The following is a 19,346-nucleotide window of genomic DNA, read 5'->3' as shown; positions in this document are numbered from 1 at the left end:
TATGTTTATTAGTTCTAACAGTATTTTTGTGGAATCTTTAGGGTTTTCTACATATAGAATCATGTCATCTGTGAACAGAGATGGCTTTACTTATTCTTTCCCAATTTGAGCTCCTTTTATTTCTTTTTCTTGTCTAACTGCTTTGGCTAGAACTTGTAATACTCTGTTGGATAGAGTGGCAAATGCAGGCATCTTTGTTTTGTTCCTGATCTTAGGATACGTTTTTCAATCTTTCACCATTAGATATGCTGTTAGCTGTGGGCCTATCATATATGGCCTTTATTATGTTGAGACAGATGCCTTTTATTCTTAGTTTGTTGCGTATGACTGAGATGTAACTTAACATACCATACAATTCATCCACTTAAAGTATACAATACAGTGTTTTTTAGTATATTCACAGGGTCCTTACACCTTTTTTACCCTCTGCTTATCTCAGACTGGTTGGATAATAGTTTTCATGTGCATGAAGACTTGCTGGAAGGTAGAAGGCTGCATCTTTTTGTAATTTTAGAACATCATACTTTTGGAATAATGTCACCCATTGTTTGAAGAGTTGGGACTCATTTCTTTTGAACACCTACTCAGTGCTGACTTCATATGAATATGCAACTTAGGCTCCTGTGGGGCTGCTCCCAGTGTCATTGACACCTGCAGGTGACATAGCTCCCAAGTGTGGGTAATGGATCCTCTGGGTGCTTTACCCTTAGTTCATCCACTTGGATCTGCAAGTTGACCCTAGAGTTTATGTAAAGGCTTCCAGGCCATCCACTGGTAACCACTATCCCATCTATGGGGCAGAGAGTTTATAGGAGGGTGTTGAGGGCTAGCTTCTGGAAAAGGCTTCCACAGTGCAGAAGCCTAAGCAAGTTGTGTTTGAATACTTGTGCCTTAGTAGTTCCTCATTCCCATGGAAGCTTGTGGAATTAAACTCTTGTTGCTGTGGCCAAGCTGTTTGACCTTCCCTATTTGCATTGACCTTAAGTGGTCAAGGGTCATCTAGGAAACATGTGCTCCAAACACAAACCCTCATCTTAGTGTCAGGAAGCCTGCATGCCAGGGATGGGATAACATGTGGTATTGAGCAGAGGCTCAGGCCCCTCCAAACAGGGCAGGGTAAGTGGGTCGACATCCAAGTCAGGGAAATCCCTGGTTATGTTGTACATGATTATGTTGATTAATGACTTCAGGGCAGTTGAGGTCATTTGCTGCTTGGTCAGCTGAGGCATTAAGAGAATAGAGACCAGCTTTTGGTGGCCTCTACCATATAAAGTAAGGAAGCTGATTATTTGGGCTGCTGTTTTTCCAGGAAAAAGTACAGGTTTTAATCTAATGGGAATCCTGCCAGCAGTCTTACACAGCTTCTCCCAGTGGTTCTTCAAGGTCCTTTTTTGGCAGGAGGTAGCAGGCAGTTTGAGAGCCTGGGTCCTTTGAACTGTGCAAGTCCCTCTTTGAAGTGCTGTTCCTTTCCCTTCCCTCCTCTTTCCCTTCCCTCCTCTTTCCCCTAACTTCTGCAGGCCAAGTTATCAGGGTCATGTGTTGGTTGGTGTCCTTTCCTGGTTCCTGCCAGCATGATGGCGTAGCTGGTTTCAGAGGAAGATGTGTGGGTCAGAGCCTTCCTTCCTTGCTTGATCCGATCTTTATTTGGATGGTAGAGGCTGCTCCCCCAAAACCCAGTGGCACAGCCAGCCAAAGAAGGGCAAAGGGGCATTACTGTAGATGAAGGACTTGCAGAGACAGTAGCACCATGTTGTGGGAACTCTGGTAGTGGTAGAAACAGGTACATAGGTGCATGGAGCATGTCAGGGGTAAAAAAGAAATAGTCCAAGATGGGGAAATGTATGTGGAAGTGTTCCTTGCAGAATCATTTACAGTAGGGAACAGTTGGAATGTAAATGTATAGCCACTTGGAAGTGGTCAAAATAAGACAACCCTGTGTAATTGCTTTAAAAAACATTTTTTTGTGTGTGGTAAAATATACATAACAATATTGACCATTTTAACCGTTTTAAAGTGTAAGTTCAGTGACATGACCTGCAACCATAAAGTTAAACCTCAGCCCACTTAGTTGGTGTTTTTAGTATTCTAAGCTTCTCAACTACCTGTTGGCACTCACATGTAGTTGATATCAGGCATCATGTGTGAGTTTCTACTATTTTACTCTTAGAAGGTAATGACTTGTTTCTCATATTTAAGTTCTTGGGGAAATACCTGTTTCCTTGTACACTATAAACAGGCTAGAAAACCCTGTTCATTTCCTTTTCTTTCTTTTTTTTTTTTTTTTTACATGTATTTATTTTTGATAGAGACAGAGCACAAGTGGGGGAGGGGCAGAGAGAGAAGGAGACACAGAATCTGAAGCAGGCTCCAGGCTCCGAGCTGTCAGCACAGAGCCCGACCCAGAGCTTGAACTCACAAACCATGAGATCATGACCTGAGCCGAAGTCGGACGGTTAACCGACTGAACCACCCAGGTGCCCCTGTTCATTTCCTTTTCTGGCCTGCCCACCCATGAGTGCCACTGAGACATCTTTGACAGAGGTGTGCAGCATGGGCCCTGCCTTGCTGTGGGTAGCTTAGTTGTTTAGGTACCTGGGTAGGAGGAGTGGGGGGGGTGGTGTCTCTCAGGGACTTAAAACACCCTCCCCCTAACATTGGATGATCAAGGAGGTCAGCAGTGAATGTATGCAGTGAGGGTAATGAGTTTGGAGATACCCAGAGAAGAAGCCCCGTGGGAGGGGTCTTGACAATCCTGTGTAAAAGTACATTACATGGCTGTGCTTTTTCCATGTCTTGGTCCTTGTTGAAGAGTGGCATGTCCCCATGGGCTTGATCTTGTATTGCTCTGCCACGTACAGGATTGAACTACTTACCTTAGGCACTTCTTAGGGACAGATTCCACCACCTTAGCCGGAGCCAGAAACCAAGGGACTGGAAGCAGTGATTTCAGGAAACTTTCCTCTGAAACTGAAGGCAGTGGTTCCTGGGTACAGATACCACCTCTTGTTTCTCCAGCTACTTAAGGCATTGAGATGATTTTCATTAGAAAATCAAAATGTGGGCCCCCTGGGTGGCTTAGTCAGTTGGGCATCTGACTCTTGATTTTGGCTTGGAGTCATGATCCCAGGGTCGTGGGATCGAGCCCCATGTCAAGCTCCATGCTGAGTGTGGAGCCTGCTTAAGATTCTCTCTCTTCCTCTTCATCTGCTCCTGCCCTAATTGTTCTCTCTGTCTCTGTCTCTCTGTTTCTCTCTCAAATTAAAAAAAAAAGAAGGAATCAAAATGTGAAGGTTCTTTAAGAACCACTAGTGTGTTAAGAGTCACTATATTCATTGCTTGTCCTATTTTTCTTTTCCCAAGAAATATTTTAGAAGGGAGATACATAATCATTTGCTAACAAAAACTTTTATGTGTGTGATTTTTTTGAAGGTACATGGGAATAGGACTCTCAGCTCAAGGCGTCAACATGAACAGACTTCCTGGTGAGTCACTGGTTAAGAGAATATTTGTTTTGCTCTCCTTATCCATTCTATGATGAGAATCATGGTGGCAGCCAAGAAGCTAGAGAGAGCTTTTCTGGCTGCCCACTCAAAGCTAGGCCATTGGGTGGAAGATCCTGAAAGTTGGCCATGGCTGGGATGGTATGGGCTTCCATTCCAAAAAATTAATTGGCAAGTGATTGTCATTCATAGAATTTGCAGTCAAAACCAAGCAACCTGAGCTTGCTCCTAGTGGGGATATGCCTTAGTAGCTCTTCCTCCCATTGACCTTTGACCAGCCTGGGACTCTGGCAGCATATATGGAGAGGAAGGCTGTTGCCAACACTGGCTTTTTTGTTATTTTACCATATTAATGATCAGAGTCTTTAAGTGACCTCCCACTTGGGTTACAGTTGAGGCAGTTTCTTTCCTTTTTTTTTTTTTTAAATGCTTATTTATTTTGAGAGAGGGAGAGAGAGCATGTGAACAGAGAGGGGCAGAGAGAGAGAGAGACACAAACACACACACACAGAATCCCAAGCCGGCTTCTTACTATCAGCACAGAGCCCGATGCAGGGCTTGAACTCATGAACTGTGAGATCATGACCTGAGCCGAAATCAAGAGTTGGACACTTAACCGACTGAGCCACCCTGGCGCCCCGAGACAATTTCTTAATAAATAAGAGGATTTGTGCAAGACTTAGGTTGGCAGTCAGCAACCTCAGATTTGAGGAATGCTCTGGGCCCCACAGATAGTCCTTCTTTACTACCTAAGCACCCTTTCAGCTATTTTCTGCCCAGTGGCTCATGCCTAATCCTGAGCTGTGTATAGTTGAGGTGACAGAAACCTCTCCCAGAAGCTGATGAGTTCCAGAAGATGCTCCTAAGTCCATTTGTCCCTTCGGTGGCATAAGTGACACGGTACAAGCTGCCCCAACACCAGCATGGAGACAGGCAAAGTCCCTATGTTTTGGCCCTGGCCCTCTCTAGTATTTGTGCCTTGGACACAAGAAGGCAACTGTTTTTTTTCCAAAGAGAGAGCAGCACTTAAACGTTTCATCTTTTCCCATCTATGTTTAATATCACTCACAGATTTTTTTTCTCATTGACTAATTTCAAGTACTTGAAATCTACACTTATTCAGGATTCAGCTAATTGTCAGGAGTCTGACATTTTTTTAGCTTTGATCTGAGTAAAAACTGTCCTTGAGTTATTAACCAGAGTGCGTGTGGCATGTTTGGCTTTTGTGTAGCATGCAGCTGTGATCTTTGTTACGTAAGCCACTGGCCTGGGCTGACTACATGTGTCTATAGTGTTTGTAGCTCCGCCTCTTAGTAACCAAGGAGCTTAGAAAAATAATTCCCCATCAAGGGTAAACTGATTGTTAATCTTTTTCGTATTCCAGATGTGCTCTTTGAACTTTTGCACTGCTTTAGTGGCAGAGAAAAGAGGCTTTTATAGGCTTTCATACAGAAGTAACTATTATAATCAGTTATTACACGGCACTTAAGCAACCATGAACACTGACTGGTTAAATGAATTTTTGTTAATCCACAGAAAAGAATACAATGCCTCCATGAAGAGAATGAGGAAGCTTTTTAGGTACTTATTTGGAGCAATCTCTAGAATGTATTGTTAAGTTGAAAATATAAGGCATAGAACAGAATTTAATATGCTACCAGATATGTAAAAATAAAAAAGGCAAAATGACCATACCTATACCTGCTTGTACCTGTACCTGCTTGTACATGCGTAAGATACCTTTGGAAAGTTACAGGAAAACTTGTAGTATTGGCTGTCCCTTGGGAAGGGACAGGGTGGCTAGAGATAGGACTGGGAAGGAAATTTTTCACTTTCAAAGTTTTCAAATTTTCTTTCTTGTGAGTATATTATCTGTTTAAATAGAAATAAAGCAAAATGAACAAAAGCAAATGCCTTTCTATCAAGAAGTCTTGATGTCTGTCTTTCAGGTGGTTTTGGAGTGCAGTCTTTTACCATGTGCTAGGCATGGTATTGTAAGTTCCACATTCGCATCCTTCTTTAGTAAGAACCGTTTTTGCATGGCTCATTGGGTTTGGGATCCATGGAGTGGAGCAGATTGGGGGTGGGGAGTGCTTCAAGGTCTACCTGGGCTGATCTGAATCTCTTTTGAGTTGGAGCCATATGGAGCTGGCTTGGTCTGTTTGCCTTGTTCATAAGATGGGGTTTTTGACTCCCTCTGGGCCTGTTGGAGGCCAGCTGCTGATCATGTGCTTTGACATTGGTTTTTCTTGTTTTGTTTTGTCTTTTAATGTTTATTTATTTTTGTGTGTGTGAAAGAGAGAGAGAGAAGGAGCAGAGGAGGGGCAAAGAGATAGGGAGACAGAGGATCCGAAGTAGGCTCCAGGCTCTGAGCCATCAGCACAGAACCTGACGTAGGGCTTGAACTCGCAAACTGACTGAGCCAACTGACTGAAAGTTGGATGCTTAACTGACAGAGACATCCAGGAACCCCTTGGTGTTGTTAATACAACATTGTAGGGAAATCCATTTTGGGCCCTTGTGAAGTCAGACCCTGTCCAGGCACAGGGTGTGGGCCAGTAGGGAGAAGGGGCTTAGAGACAGTGGATGAGGTGTTAATCCCCACACTAACACATCAGGAGAGTTGGCACTTTTTTTAGCATCCCTCACTGGTAGATGTCTTGTTTGGCAAGAGAAAGGGGCCTCTGTGGGTATTGCTTCTGTTTTCATTTCACTCTGCCTGCCAGCGCCTGAGGGCTTTCCTTCCTGCCCTGATAATCTCCCTGATTATTCCTTAAGGTGGAAAGTAAGAATCAGATTGCAGCTAGATAGGGATTCTTCCTGGGAAGGATGGATACTCTGGCTTTCCCAGGTTACAGGGCTGGCTAAATGGCTGGGCAGAGCTAGTACTGGACAGATGTAGGGATAGAGGGGTGGCACTCTTAGGAATGATGGTGGGCCTGCCATTGTTCATCTCATTGCTGGATTTGGAAGATGAGAATCCCCTTTGGCACTTGCCATTTTCTGGGATCACTTTTTTCTTTTTTGGTGGGGGGGTGTTAATGAGCATACATCCTCCATAACTGAAAGTATCATCATTCATGAACAGTTGGACCTGAAAGTACTAGCATGTATTCCAGCAGGGACATGATATGGAGGATGACAGTAACTGAGGCCTTTCTGCCAGTTACTTCTGATTTCCAAGAGACCCTTGGTTGCAGTGAAGGCTATTTAGACTGTTTGGATGTATGGATGGTAGGAGGGGAGTGATGATGATGGTCTAGGCTGGGTCTGGAATTTGAGACTTTGGTGTTAACTTCAGATGAGATGTTTGAGGGTATATGTACCTTCTTGATAGATACAGGTGTGTTTGGTGGAGGGTAGTGGTTGGGGTGGTTACTGCAGCTTCAGAGTGGTGTTGAGAGACAAATAGGAGTTTGCCAGGTGGGTCTGGGTACAGTAAGGCCTGTGAGTAGATCTATAAGTTGTCTAGTGCAATGAGATGGCTTCCTGGTCACAGGATGAACCCGTTGAGGGAAGAGTCTTATGTTCCTCGTCAAGGGGACTGGACATCTTTATTTAAGGAGTGCGGGCTGCAGGAGTATTTTGAGCATAGACAAATGTGATCAGATTTGCTAATTGTACAGGAGACCTTCTAGAGGGGTAGAGGCTGAGCTTGGCCTCCTGGGCAGTAAGAACTGTTAAGAGCTTAAGCATGTGATGGGACTTCAGGAGGTGCTAGATGATGGTTTAAAAAAAAAAAAAAAAAGGATTCCTTTCCCTTATTCTGAAATATTTAACTGGAAGCATTTAATCAGAAGTAAACAGTTATATTTATAAATGCCTTAAGTGTGTATTTTGAGATAACACAGTATATCATGTTTAGTTAAGAAGACTCCTACTAGGTCATTGGGAGGGGTTCCTTATTTTCATGGCTATATGTAGATTACTTTCAATTTGTAAGTTTAGAAAAATTTATCAGTGAATCCGTCAGGGCTGAGTGATCTTTGGGGGAGGACTTTTTTGAAAAACTCCCTTCCTGTCTTGTTAGCTTGTTCACGTAACTTTCTTGTGGCATCACTTTCAGTATATTGTGCTTTGGCCATCTGTGATTCTCTTTTTAGGAAAATGGCTATGATTTTGATTAATTATCAAAACCTATAAAAAATCTCCATCATCTTTTAGATTAATTGAATCCATTTTGTTAATAAATTTTTTTTAATGTTTATTTTTGAGAGAGAGAGAGAGAGAGAGAGTGAGTGCAAGCAAGGAAGGGGCAGAGAGAGAGGGAGACACAGAATCCAAAGCAGGCTCCAGGCTCTGAGCTGTCAGCACAGAGCCCATTGTGATGCTCGAACTCATGAACTGTGAGATCATAACCTGAGCCAAAGTCAGACGCTTAACTGACTGAGCCACCCAGCACCCCTTGTTTATTTTTAGAGAGAGAGAGAGCGCGCGTGAGTGGAAGAGGGGCAGGGAGAGTGGGAGACAGAATCCCAAGCAGGCTCCACACTCTCAGCGCGGAGCCAGATATGAGGCTCGATCCCACGAACCGTGAGAGAGGAAGAGAGGGAGAATTCCAAGCAGGCTCCATGCTGCCAGCACAGAGCCCAACTTGGGGCTTGAACTCAATGAAACTGTGAGATCATGACCTGAGCCTCAACCAACAGTCGGATGCTTAAGTGAGCCACCCAGGCACTCCGATTCTGACTTTTCTATATCCTTGCCAATACTTGTTATTTTCTTTTTGTTTGATGTCCAAGAAGTATTTTTAATTTTAACTTTTTAATATTTTAGTTAATATTAACAGTGTTAATATATATTACTTATATATAACATCCAGTGCTCATCACAACAAATGCCCTACTTAATACCCATCACCCACCTAGCCCATCTCCCACCCTCCATCAACTCTCAGCTTGTTCTCTATTGTTAAGAGTCTCTTGTGGTCAGGGCACCTGGGTGGCTCAGTCAGTTAAGCGTCTGACTTTGGCTGAAGTCATGATCTCGTGGTTCATGGGTTCGAGCCCTGCTCTGTGCTGACAGCTCAGAGCCTGGAGCCTGCTTTGGATTCTGTGTCTCCCTCTCAGTCTGCCCCTCTCCCCCCCACCTCAAAAATAAATAAACATTAAAAAGTCTCTTGTGGCTTCTTTTCCTTTCTTTTCTCCCCCTTCCCATATGTTATCTGTTTTGTTTCTTAAATTCCACATAGGAGTGAAATCATGTATTTGTCTTTCTCTGACTTATTCTGCTTAGCGTAATACATTCTAGTTCTGTCCACATCATTAAAAATGGCAAGATTTCATTTTTTGATGGCTGAGTAATATTCCATTGTGTGTATGTACTGTATGTGTATATATACACATACACACGTACACTACATCTGTGTGTGTATATGTATGTGTATGTATATATGCATACATATACGTATGTACGTATACACACACACACTACATCTTCTCTGTATGTTAGGGCTCAGTGTTGTTGAACCAACTATAGGCTCACATTTAGTCATGTGAGGAAACAGACCTTTAGGGTTGTGGTCAGCTTGTGGAGCAGTATGTAACTCAGTGGTTAAGAGCATGGACTCTGGAGCCACCCTCTGCATTTGTATCCTGGCATCCCGAGATAAGTTACTTAACTTCTCTGTGCTCAGTTTTCCTTATCTGTAAAATGGGAGTGATATTAGTACTTAACTCTTATATGGAATGGTTATGAGAATTTAGTGAGTTAATTCCTATAATGTGCTTAGAATAGTGCCTGATAAAAAGAGGGGTACTGGGGCACCTGGGTGGTTCCGTCAGTGAAGTGTCTGACTCTTGATTTCAGCTCAGGTCATAATCTCACCCTGCTTCGGGCTCTGTCCCGAGTGTGGAACCTGCCTAAGTTTCCTTCCTGTCCCTCTTTCCCTATCCCATATGCATGGGGTGGGGGGAGGGGGGGCTTTCTAGTTCCCCCGCTTTCCCCCCCTCAAAAAAAGGGGGAGCATGCATGTTAGCTTTTGTTGTAATTGAAAAAAAAGTATTTTTTTCTACCTGAGGAAGAAAGTATCTATACATTTAAAATTTTTTTTACAGGAGTGCCTGGGTGTCTCAGTCAGTTAAGCATCCGACTTTGGCTCAGGTCATGATCTCATGGTTTGTGGGTTCGAGCCCTGTGTCAGACTCTGTGCTGACAGCTCAGAGCCTGTTTCGGATTCTCTGTCTCCCTCTCTGCCCCTCCCCCACTCATGCTTTGTTTCTCTTTTTCTCTCAAAAATGAACATTTAAAAATTTTTTTTAAAAATAAAGTTTTCAAATGTTTGTATATCAGAGTACAGTTAGATGTAATTGAAACAGTATTTTCTGTCAGTGCTTGTGTTTTCTGTATTTGAGTAACCATGTTTAGTACCTGCTAGCTGGACTTGAATTATGGAGGGTGAAGATGGTACAGCAAACAAAGTCAGGAAGTTGGTATTTCAAGTATTTTCTTGTAGGCTTTCCTTTACTGGCTCAGCCAGGACATCTTTGCCTCTAGGGCTGTCACGAGTAGAGAATAGCCACTCTAGGGGTCTCACTTAGCCCTGGGGCAGATGATAACAGAGAGTACCTCTTGTATGAGATTGTGGTGGTCGGACTTTCCCAGGAGCATATGGACATGCCTTAGCTTGCATGGTTAGAAGTTTCTGTTGGAAGATGTGGAACTTTTGATGTTTACCTTTTGTAAGACTTTTTGGCCACTGTTAAGTGTGAAACCAAGGAACACTTGTGGTCCAAAATAAGAATGTCAGAATCCTTGGCCAAATGCCTTGAAAGCAGGGCAGGATGATCTATCTACAGGCAGGTGAGTACCTGCAGCCCAACCCTCCCATCATTGAGCTGGCAGCAAGCAGCATAGACTGGGATCCCTGGATTGAAGAAGCAAGGAGAAAAAGTCAGGGTTGTGGATAGAGTTTTGGGCTGCTTCTAATCTTGGGTGCTTTGAGGGGGGTGAGGATGGGATAGATCTTCCTTTTGTGCCTAGCCCCATCTGCCTCATAGCTGGGCAGCTGATAATTTCCTCCTTGCCATTTCTGTGGAGGAGGTAGGTGTTTTCTTGGTGTGGCATATATTACCTTAATTACTGCAATCCTACAAAGGAGAACCCTTGGGGCACACTTTCTTCGAACTGTTGTAAAAGAAGCAGCTAGAAGAACCACAGCTGGGGACTGGGGGTGGGGGAACATGTCTCCTGAAGCAGATGGCACCTTGCAATGAGGCCCTGGTAGGGGGGTTGGAGGGTAGTAAGGGGACTGTGTGCCTTGCTCCCACAGGATAGTCATGTTCAAGTAAGCATCTTTTCCCCCACCTAGGGCTTGCCTTGCCTAAGCCTGCCCTGAATGGTCTGTTAGGAGCATGTCCCTGGGACTGTTTGTGTCCTGATCTCTGTGGCTGGGGCCTGATTCTACTGGGTGGGACACTTTCTGCAAACAGCTGATATTTCGCATTTGCACGTGTCATGGGAGAGGAACAGCAGATAGCAGAGAAGAGGGCAGAACATGGGTGTTTGTGCCAGGTTCACAAGTACAGAGGCTAGCCCCTGTCAGTGTGACAGGCACTGACAATAAGTAACAAGGTGTTCAATATCCTTTCTTTCTGCCCTCGTATCTTGCAGCATAAGGTGCCTATTCAGAGCAAATATCAATAGCAGTGGCTTTGCTCAGTCCCTCCGTGAGTCCAGTTGGGTGAATTGAACCATCAAAGCCCCACTGGAAATCTGGGTGTGCCTTCTCCTAACCGTGGTAGAGCACCTGGGAATAGTCCTCTGCAACACTGGCATGATTGTAGATACCATACAAGCCTCCCAAGTGAGTACCAGCTTAGGCTGGTAAAGGGAAGAGGCTGACTGGTGATGGCCTTGCAGTTCAAGCCTATAAGGTGCCTCAAAGTAGCCCTGCCTAGAAAAGTCAGGCAGCCAGGAGATTCTCTGAAACCAGGGGAACAGCTGCTCAGGACCGCAGCTGTGGGAAGAATAGGTTGGGGTTTGTGTGCATGGTGCTGCCCAGCCCCTCACTGCCTTGATCATTTTGTTTTGTCTCTGTCTGAGATATCCTTGGAAAGTGACCTGGAGGGGAGTGGAGGGGTAGATACCCACGTTCCACTGGGAAGTCCAGAGCAGAGGGTGGTTTGACAGTTGGGGCTCAAGGGCCAGGTAGCTGTACAAAATCCCTGGTGGTTTCCATAGATGTTAATGGTGCCAGTGCTTTAAGACCCACCGTAGTCCCTACTGCAGAGCTGCTTTCATGTAAGAGGCTCTCTGCTTCCCTGCCACTCCTTCCTGAGCCAGCAGTGGCCTTGGCCCCATGGCCAGTTGAATCATGGTCCTTTTCTGTAGGCCTCTTTTCTCACTCACAGGAAGACCTGTATTAAGTTCTTTGAGGTAACAGGTTTCATCGACAGCAGAAGGGCCAGCTCTGAAACCTGAGTTTGTCAGTGTCTGAAAACAGAGATTCTCAAGTGTCCTCTGGTGTGGTTGGAGCCTGGGGCCACATCAGGGTGGAGCTGAGTGTAGACTAGTTACTGCTCAATCCCTTGCCTTACTAGTGTTGGGCAGGAATCTGTATCTAGGGGTCCTGGAAATACTGTACTACTATGCCTGAGTCTCTTTTTGGGAAGGGTTTTGCACATGCCGTCTCTCAGGATCTGGCAATGTGTGCAAAGTCACAGGCTCCTACACTACCAAGGGTCACCCATCCACTGACTTTCCCCTGAGGTTCAAAAGAAGTTCAGTGGAGACAAGGAGAAGCCAAACCTGGCTCCAGAGGAAAGATACCAAGGTCTCAGAGCTGAGCTTGCTCCTCAGTCTTGTGGGACAGTGCTACACCTTTCCATAGCCTGATTCAGCATAGTAGATGACAGACCTAGCCTGTCCTGTGGGATCCTGAGATACAGGCCGGTAGCTCTGTTAGATATGGCAGATACTACTTGAGCCATATTCTAGCCAGACCCAGCAATACCCGTCCTGGCTTCCCTGGGCCTCCCCTGGCCATCAGGTATCTGTTTCTTTTGGGGTAGAGAAAAGGTATGACTCATGGAAGGCTGCTTTTATGCAGGTGCTGGCTATGTAGCCTCTCACCTTGCCCATGGTTTTGAGCTGACACCTGTCCCTATCTCAGTATAGGGCCTGGGTACCCCTGCGAGGGCAAGCTCCACCTGGTATCAGTCCCTGGTGTCACCAGCTACCTACCTGCAGAGAACCTTTTTCTCCTGCTCTCCTTACCTTGACTTCCATGCTGAGCAGACCCCCAGGGTATCCCTGACCCCTCTGGCCTGGAGCCGCCAGAGGCATAGCCCTAGGGTTGTGTGGATCCTGTTCCTTGGTTCCATGGTTCTGAGAGCTTGGGGTAACAGCCATGTGAGTACCAAAATGGACCCTCTGTAATGTCACTGCACTGTCTGCTGAGTGAAAAGATCTCTTTTGCTTTCCCATTGTCCATTGCTGAGCTGCTCCAGGCAGTGGATCCTATCATATTTTTTAAAGATACTTGAGGTTTGGGGAAAAGCATTTATCTGATGGATTCCAGGGAGGGATGCCTCTGAGGAAGTGACCATCTTTGAGAAGCAGCCCTGCCAGGAGGTCTCCCAAGGCACATGTGCTCTCTCTACAGCAATCCCAGGCTCAATAAGCACCCTGGCCAAGCTAGTCCAGCACCTTTCCTCCATAGCCAGTCTCATAAGTGACATTTTGAGAGCCACCGGGGATGGTTGTTGAGCTCTGTCAAGTGCTCTGAAGGCCAGATGGCCTCCCCGGGAAACCAGGGACAGGCAAGAGTGGAGCAGGCCTGGGGCTGCCATTGCTGGGTGTTAGTTAGGAGAGGTGGGTGGTGACCAGTTCCATCCCTGCTTGCTCCCTCAGGGAAGAAGGAAGTACGAAGTCTGAAGTGCCTAGGATTCACCATGGAACTGGTATTAGAAATGGAGAGGGAAGAGAAATTCGAGGGTGAGTGCCTCCTTTGGGCTGGTATTCCCTAGCCATTCTTGTTTAATTCTCTCACCAACCCTGAAAGAGTTCAGTCAAGAGAATTCAGCAGGCCAAGTGATAGAACTGGGATTCAAACCCAAGTCTGTCTAGTCCCAAAGCCCAATGGTGACTGGGACCCATTTCTTCGGGAGAGATGGCTGCCGTGGTGGCATGGAGGCCAAGGCTCAGGCTTACTTTGTGAGGCGTGGGCTAGACTCTGTGTGCTGGCTAGCCACAGGCCAGGACTAGAACCTCCTGGGCAGGCACAGCACCAGCCCCTTCCAAGATTCTGTGTTAATGTGCTGAAGATGCAGAAAGAAGTCTTTCTACTTGGCAGTGGGAGTCCTCTCCAATTGCTAGCTTCTTGGGACTAAGGCCCCTGACATGTCCTGGCAGATGGAAGTTGCAGTGGGTGGGCTCCTGGAGCAATTGTGTTGGAGTCCCTGGCACCCCCATGGGAGTCTTCTACCTCCAGGTCATTGTAACCAGGGATGGCATCTGGGAGTGCCAAGATGATGAACCATTTCCTTTCCTCAGCCGCCCCCACACTTCTGTGATAGAGACTTCCCCTCTGAGTGATCATGGAAGGGGAAGTGGGTGGTGCCAGAACATCGGAAGTGGGCACCTAGGGCTCCCTGGCCCAAATGTGGCTTGGCTTCCCCTTGCATCACTGGCATCTAATAGGTGTCTGACATGGCAAGGGGTAGGCTTTTCTGTGTGGGCACCCATAGGCTGGCTACCCATTCGTTCTCTCTGGGAGTGTCAAGGCTCATTCTCTTTGGAGAGGGAAGAATGATTAGTTGGGTGGCTCTTCTGTCAGAGTGTTTTCCCCATTGTATGGTCTCAGCTATCCTCTGACTCAGAGACACCTGGATCTGACTTCCTACAGGAGGGTGTGGTGGTCCAGGCAGCTATGCCCCCTTGTTTTCTTCTGGCCCTCACCTCTCATTGTCCTCTCAGACAGCTCGTTCCAGCCCTGTGATAAATGTGACAACTCTCATTCCCGGGCCTATCACCCCAGCTTCACACCAAGCCCATCCAAAGAGGGTGATTGCTCCTGCTGCCAACTTAGAAAGCTGCTGACTTTGGGTCCAGAAGTTCTGTTTGGGGTTCTCTTCTGAAGCAGAGGGTGGTGGGGCTGGAGGGGAGGCTTACCTAGAGGTGTGGGAGTGACCATAGCTGCTGGACACTCTTAATGGGGAAGGGGACTTAGAACCATGGACTCTTCCAGAGCTGGCAGAGGTATTTACATCTGCTTCCTTGTTTCATAGATGAGAAAACTGAAAGAAGTTAAATGACTTACCCAGGTGTAGAGCCAGGTCTCCAGCCTATCGGTAGTCCTCTTGCCAGGACCCAGAAGTAGCTTCATCATTAGTCTGTGTAAGTGGGGGCATGATGCAGGCAGACAGCTCTAATTGCTTTGCTTTTCTTACAAAGAAAAATGACAACAAAACTCCTTACACTCAAGCCTAGGATTGCCCACAGGCAGTGTGTCACAATATGGTCTGATCATTGACAGTCTTGTATTTCAGGCTTCTTGCCAGCCCTTGACTACATTTCCCTTTTTATTTCAACAAACATTTCTTGAGCATGTACTCTGGGCCAGGTGTTATGCAAGGTGAACAAAAAGATGCTTAGATGTGGCCCCGATAGCCAGAGAACTTTGGTTGCTTCAAGGGAGAGAAGCCCAGGGCGCCTGGGTGGCTCACTTGGTTGAGTGTCTGATTCTTGATTTCGGCTCACGTCATGATGCCAGGGTTATGGGATCGAGCCCTGCATCAGGCTCTGTGCTGAGCCTGGAGCCTGCTTAAGATTCTCCCTCTCCCTCTCCCCAGCTTGCTCTTCCTCCCTCTCCCTCTCTCCCTCTCCCTCTCTCCCTCTCTCCCTCTCTCCCTCTCTCCCTCTCTCCCACTCTCTTAAATAAATAAAATGATTTAAAAAAGAAAAAAAAAACAAAAAGGAGAGAAACCCATCTCTAACCAGCTGGTCAGCCAGAATTCAGGCAGGGCAAACAGAGGAGTGAGGTCTCAGGGATTCAAATGCTGTCTTGGACTTTCTTTCTCTGTCTCTTTCACCTGCTTTGTGCTTAATAGTTTTAGTCTGTCAAACTGGCATTCAACATAAGATTGGAACAATGGCAGCACAGAGCTTTGAGACCCACTCTCCTCCCAGCATCCTTGTAGAAAAATCAGGAAGATCTCTTATTGATCCAGTTTGGGTCAGGGAGGAGGAATTACTAGGATTAGTAGTCCACCCTGGAGACAGAATTGGTGTGGGGGTGGGGGGGGGTACTTCTTAAGAGAAGGTGAGTACTATCCCCTAAAGAAAGGGGGCTGGCAGGCAAATCCTAGCACTCCTTGTTCACCTACCCTACTGCTTGTTATTGCAGCCTTGGGGGAGGGGTGACAGGAGGCTTTGTGCCCAGGATGGAACTCATCCAGATACCAGTAGGGAGTAGTGTTGGACAGGTCAGCCAAATCTGGAGTTCAGAAACCTTGTAGGGGTTACGTGAAGTGTTTTCTAATGGAGCCCAGTCTTTGAGGAACTCACACTGTTCCACTTTCAGAGCATCTTCCTTTTTCCTGAGATTGAATTGTGGGCCACCTCAAGAAGGAGGAGGTGGTAGCTTCACCCTTGTGGGTACCTGCTTGGTACACACCTGAATGTCCCTCAGAGGGAAGGAGAATTGAGCTTCTGAGAATGTTATCTACAAGACCACAAGCCTTCATGTAGCCTCGCAGTGACTCAGTTTTCTCAACCTTCAGATGGGGATTATTGTACCTGCTGATTGGTTAGAGACTCAGTGTTTCTTCTAAGTAGATCTTAGGGCTCTTTGACCACGCTAATTGCTCCCACCTCACTTGGTAGAGAAGGGAACCTAGGTCCAAGGAAGTGAGTGACTGCCGAGGAACTGCCATCTTGGAGGGACAGGGCTGTATCCAGGACCAGACTGCAGAAGGCTTTCAGGCCATACTGCTGCCCTACCACCAAGGGTGATAGTGTCTCTTTCTAATAGAGGCCAGACTGCCCTCTGCAGTACCCTAGATTGAGACTGACAACCACAGACTATCTACAGAATGTGCAATGGCAATTTGACCTTGGCCTTGTTGGTTTGTCTCCTGTCTGCCTGATTCCTCAAGAATGGCAGGAGAAGTACCTGCTCCTTTCTGCTGTACAGCTTCTCAAGGCCTGGGGAGAAGTTTCATTGAGAGCGGGGTAACTTAATCCGCTTAGAGTAACTTCGTGCCCTTTAACATCTCTTCTTCTATTTTGAGCATCTAGTGCCTTGCTCTGTGTTTGCTCTGCCCTTTCTAGTCTTTGGTCTGAATTTTTCACCAGAAGGAAAAACAGGAAGCCATTGTATCAAGACAACACAGTAGGAAAATCCTCCATTGACTTCATTTAAAATTTTCTGTTTATGCTGTTTGTTTCATGAGTGTTCCCCATCACAATTTTGAGTGTCTGGGATAAGCCACAGTCATTTCACTGGCCTTGTACAGCCACCCACCTACTCAAACTTAACATGTCCAAAAGGCCTGCTCCTTCTGTTAGTAGGTGGTACTACCATTCACCCTTTTGTCCAGGACAGAAACCTGGGAGGCATCCTTGTTCGCTTTCAGACCAGCAGCACACACATCCAGGGAGTCCTGTCAGCTCTGCCACCAGTCTTCTTAAATCTCTCTCTGCTCCAGCCCAACTGGCCGCCTTTTCCTGTTTTTCAGACATGCTGAGCTCATTCACTTTACCCCTCAAGTTCTTTTTTCTTTTTTTGTTTTAAATGTTTATTTATTTTGAGAGAGAGAGAGAGAGAGAGTGAGGAAGTGCATGCGCACACATGCAGGGGAAAGGCAGAGAGAGGGAGATTGAGAACCCCAAGCAGGCTCTGAGCTGTCAGCACAGAGCCCGATGCAGGGCTTGAACTCACGAACCTTGAGGTCATGACCTGAGCTGAAGTCAGATGCTTAACCGACTGAGCCACCCAGGTGCCTGAAGTTCTTGTTTCTGATTTTCTCATCAAGCATGCCTCTGCTTAGGGATCACTCCTCGGCAAAGACTAACTTGACTACTCCATCCCAGTTAGTCCCTATCCCCACTCCCTTTTCTAGCCCATCACCTTGCTTTGTTTCCTTCAGAGCATGTTTTATCTACCAGGTGTTTTCTTGTTTGCTTATTGGTTTACTTTTTACAGTAAAAAGTAGTTTACTCTACTTTTACAGAGAACACATATATATTATGTGTTCTCTGCTGCTTTTCCACCTCCCACCACCCCGTTTGTCAGCTCCATGGAATAGGCAGGCCTTTGTTAGCTAGTTGGTGGCAAGTGGGTTGGTTGCTCTTCCTTTCCAGAGAATGAGAAGGTATAGCACAGTGGCCCTAAACCAAATTGCTGCCACAGCTGTTATTACTGAATGAGGTGTATAACATTCCGTTTTTCACCCCAGGCTGCCTTTCATATGCATACATAAACACTTTCTGTACATACTTTCTGTATTTAATTGTGTTTGGAAAAAATATCGGTTATAAAAATGATAGCTCCGAATGAAGATACATTATAGGCCTGTGATTTTCTTGGAAAAGCTTTTAACTTCATGGCACTTTGAGGAGCAAGAGACAAGGAGCTTGAGGTGTTGATTGTTTTACACTGATCGTTCCAGATGCTCAGTAGGTTCTTCTATAGCTATAAGGGACCATATTGGTTTTCTGTTGCTGCTGTAATAATAATAGTGACTTAAAGTAATTGTTTTAGGGGCATCTGGCTGGTTCAGATGGTAGAACATTGGACTCTTGATCTTGGAGTTGTGAGTTCAAGCCTCACGTTGGGTGTAGAGATTACTTAAAAACAAAATCTTTAAATAAATAAATAAAATAATCATTTTACAGTTCTGAAGGACAGAAGTCCTAAAACCAAGATGTCAGCAGGGTAGCATTCTTTTTAGAGACTCTGTGGGGAGAATCTGCTTCCTTGCCTTTTCTGGCTTCTAGTGTCCACCTACATTTCTTCACTTGTGTCCCCATCTCTCCATCTTCAAAGCCAACAGTGTAGCATCTTCCAGTCTCTCTCTGCCTTCACATCACCTTTTCTGACTAGACCCTCTTGCCTCTCTCTTACAAAGACCCTTGTGATTGCATTGCTTCTCCATCCAGATAATCCAGGACAATCCACTCTCCCATTTCAAGAGCCTTAATCACTTCTGCAAAATCTTTTGTACCATTAAGATAGCATATTCACAGGTTCTGGGATTAGGACATGGACATCTTTGGGAAGCCTTACTCAGTGTATGACAGGGACTATGCATTTTCTTCCTCTGGGTAAATCTATATAAATGGTAAGTGATTTGGGAATTGAAAACAAAAACAGGAAAACTTAACCTATTTTCCAGACAAACCAAGATGATGGTGAATCTTAAATCAATTCTAAGTAAATACTTTTTTTTTTTTTTTTATGAAGCTCTTCAGGTTTTTTTTTTTTTTTTTAATTTAAAATCCATATTTATAGCTCTATGGTAGTTTTTGTCAAAATAATTACATAGTTTATTTTTGAAGAAAACTATTCAAAATACTTAAATTTCTGTATTAGGTCTTTGGAAATGTAAGCCTCTGTTGTTTTGGTGACAGTTATTGAGCTCCTATACATGGCAACAAAAATAGCTTCCAGATATCCTTCAGTCATTGACTTAAGTAGGAACTGGTTCTTTTGGGCAATTTCACTATTTTTGATGGATCACATGGCTACATTTTTATTAAAATTGTTAGAGTAACTACCGCCTCAATCTGAGAAAGCTAAAACAAGGAAAATTTTCTAGTTCAAGTCTTGTACCTTCTAGCCAGTAAAATCTGTATACAAAATCTGTCATGCAGGGTCATCCTTGTGTGAGAGAGAAATGGGCT

General features: G+C 45.4%; 1 protein-coding gene across 7 annotated transcripts in view; it reads left to right on the top strand.

Moving 5' to 3' along the window:
• RANBP10 (RAN binding protein 10) overlaps positions 1-19,346 on the top strand; it is a 61,273-nt gene that overhangs the window by 20,699 nt on the left and 21,228 nt on the right. For 3 of the 7 annotated variants that reach the window (XM_042920466.1, XM_042920469.1, XM_042920468.1), the window contains 2 exons: positions 3,430-3,482; positions 13,353-13,436. In XM_042920466.1, the coding sequence (XP_042776400.1) occupies positions 3,430-3,482; positions 13,353-13,436 (137 nt within the window). Of the gene's footprint in view, positions 1-3,429; positions 3,483-13,352; positions 13,437-14,777; positions 14,838-19,346 lie in introns of those variants that run through there. The other 4 variants (XM_042920467.1, XM_042920471.1, XM_042920470.1 and 1 more) reach the window with 2 other exon arrangements.

The sequence above is a fragment of the Panthera leo genome, chromosome E2 (assembly GCF_018350215.1).
Source record: "Panthera leo isolate Ple1 chromosome E2, P.leo_Ple1_pat1.1, whole genome shotgun sequence".
NCBI classification, from domain to species: domain Eukaryota; kingdom Metazoa; phylum Chordata; class Mammalia; order Carnivora; family Felidae; genus Panthera; species Panthera leo.
The sequence above is the reverse complement of the archived record's forward strand: the minus strand, read 5'-3'. Positions and strand labels throughout refer to the sequence as shown.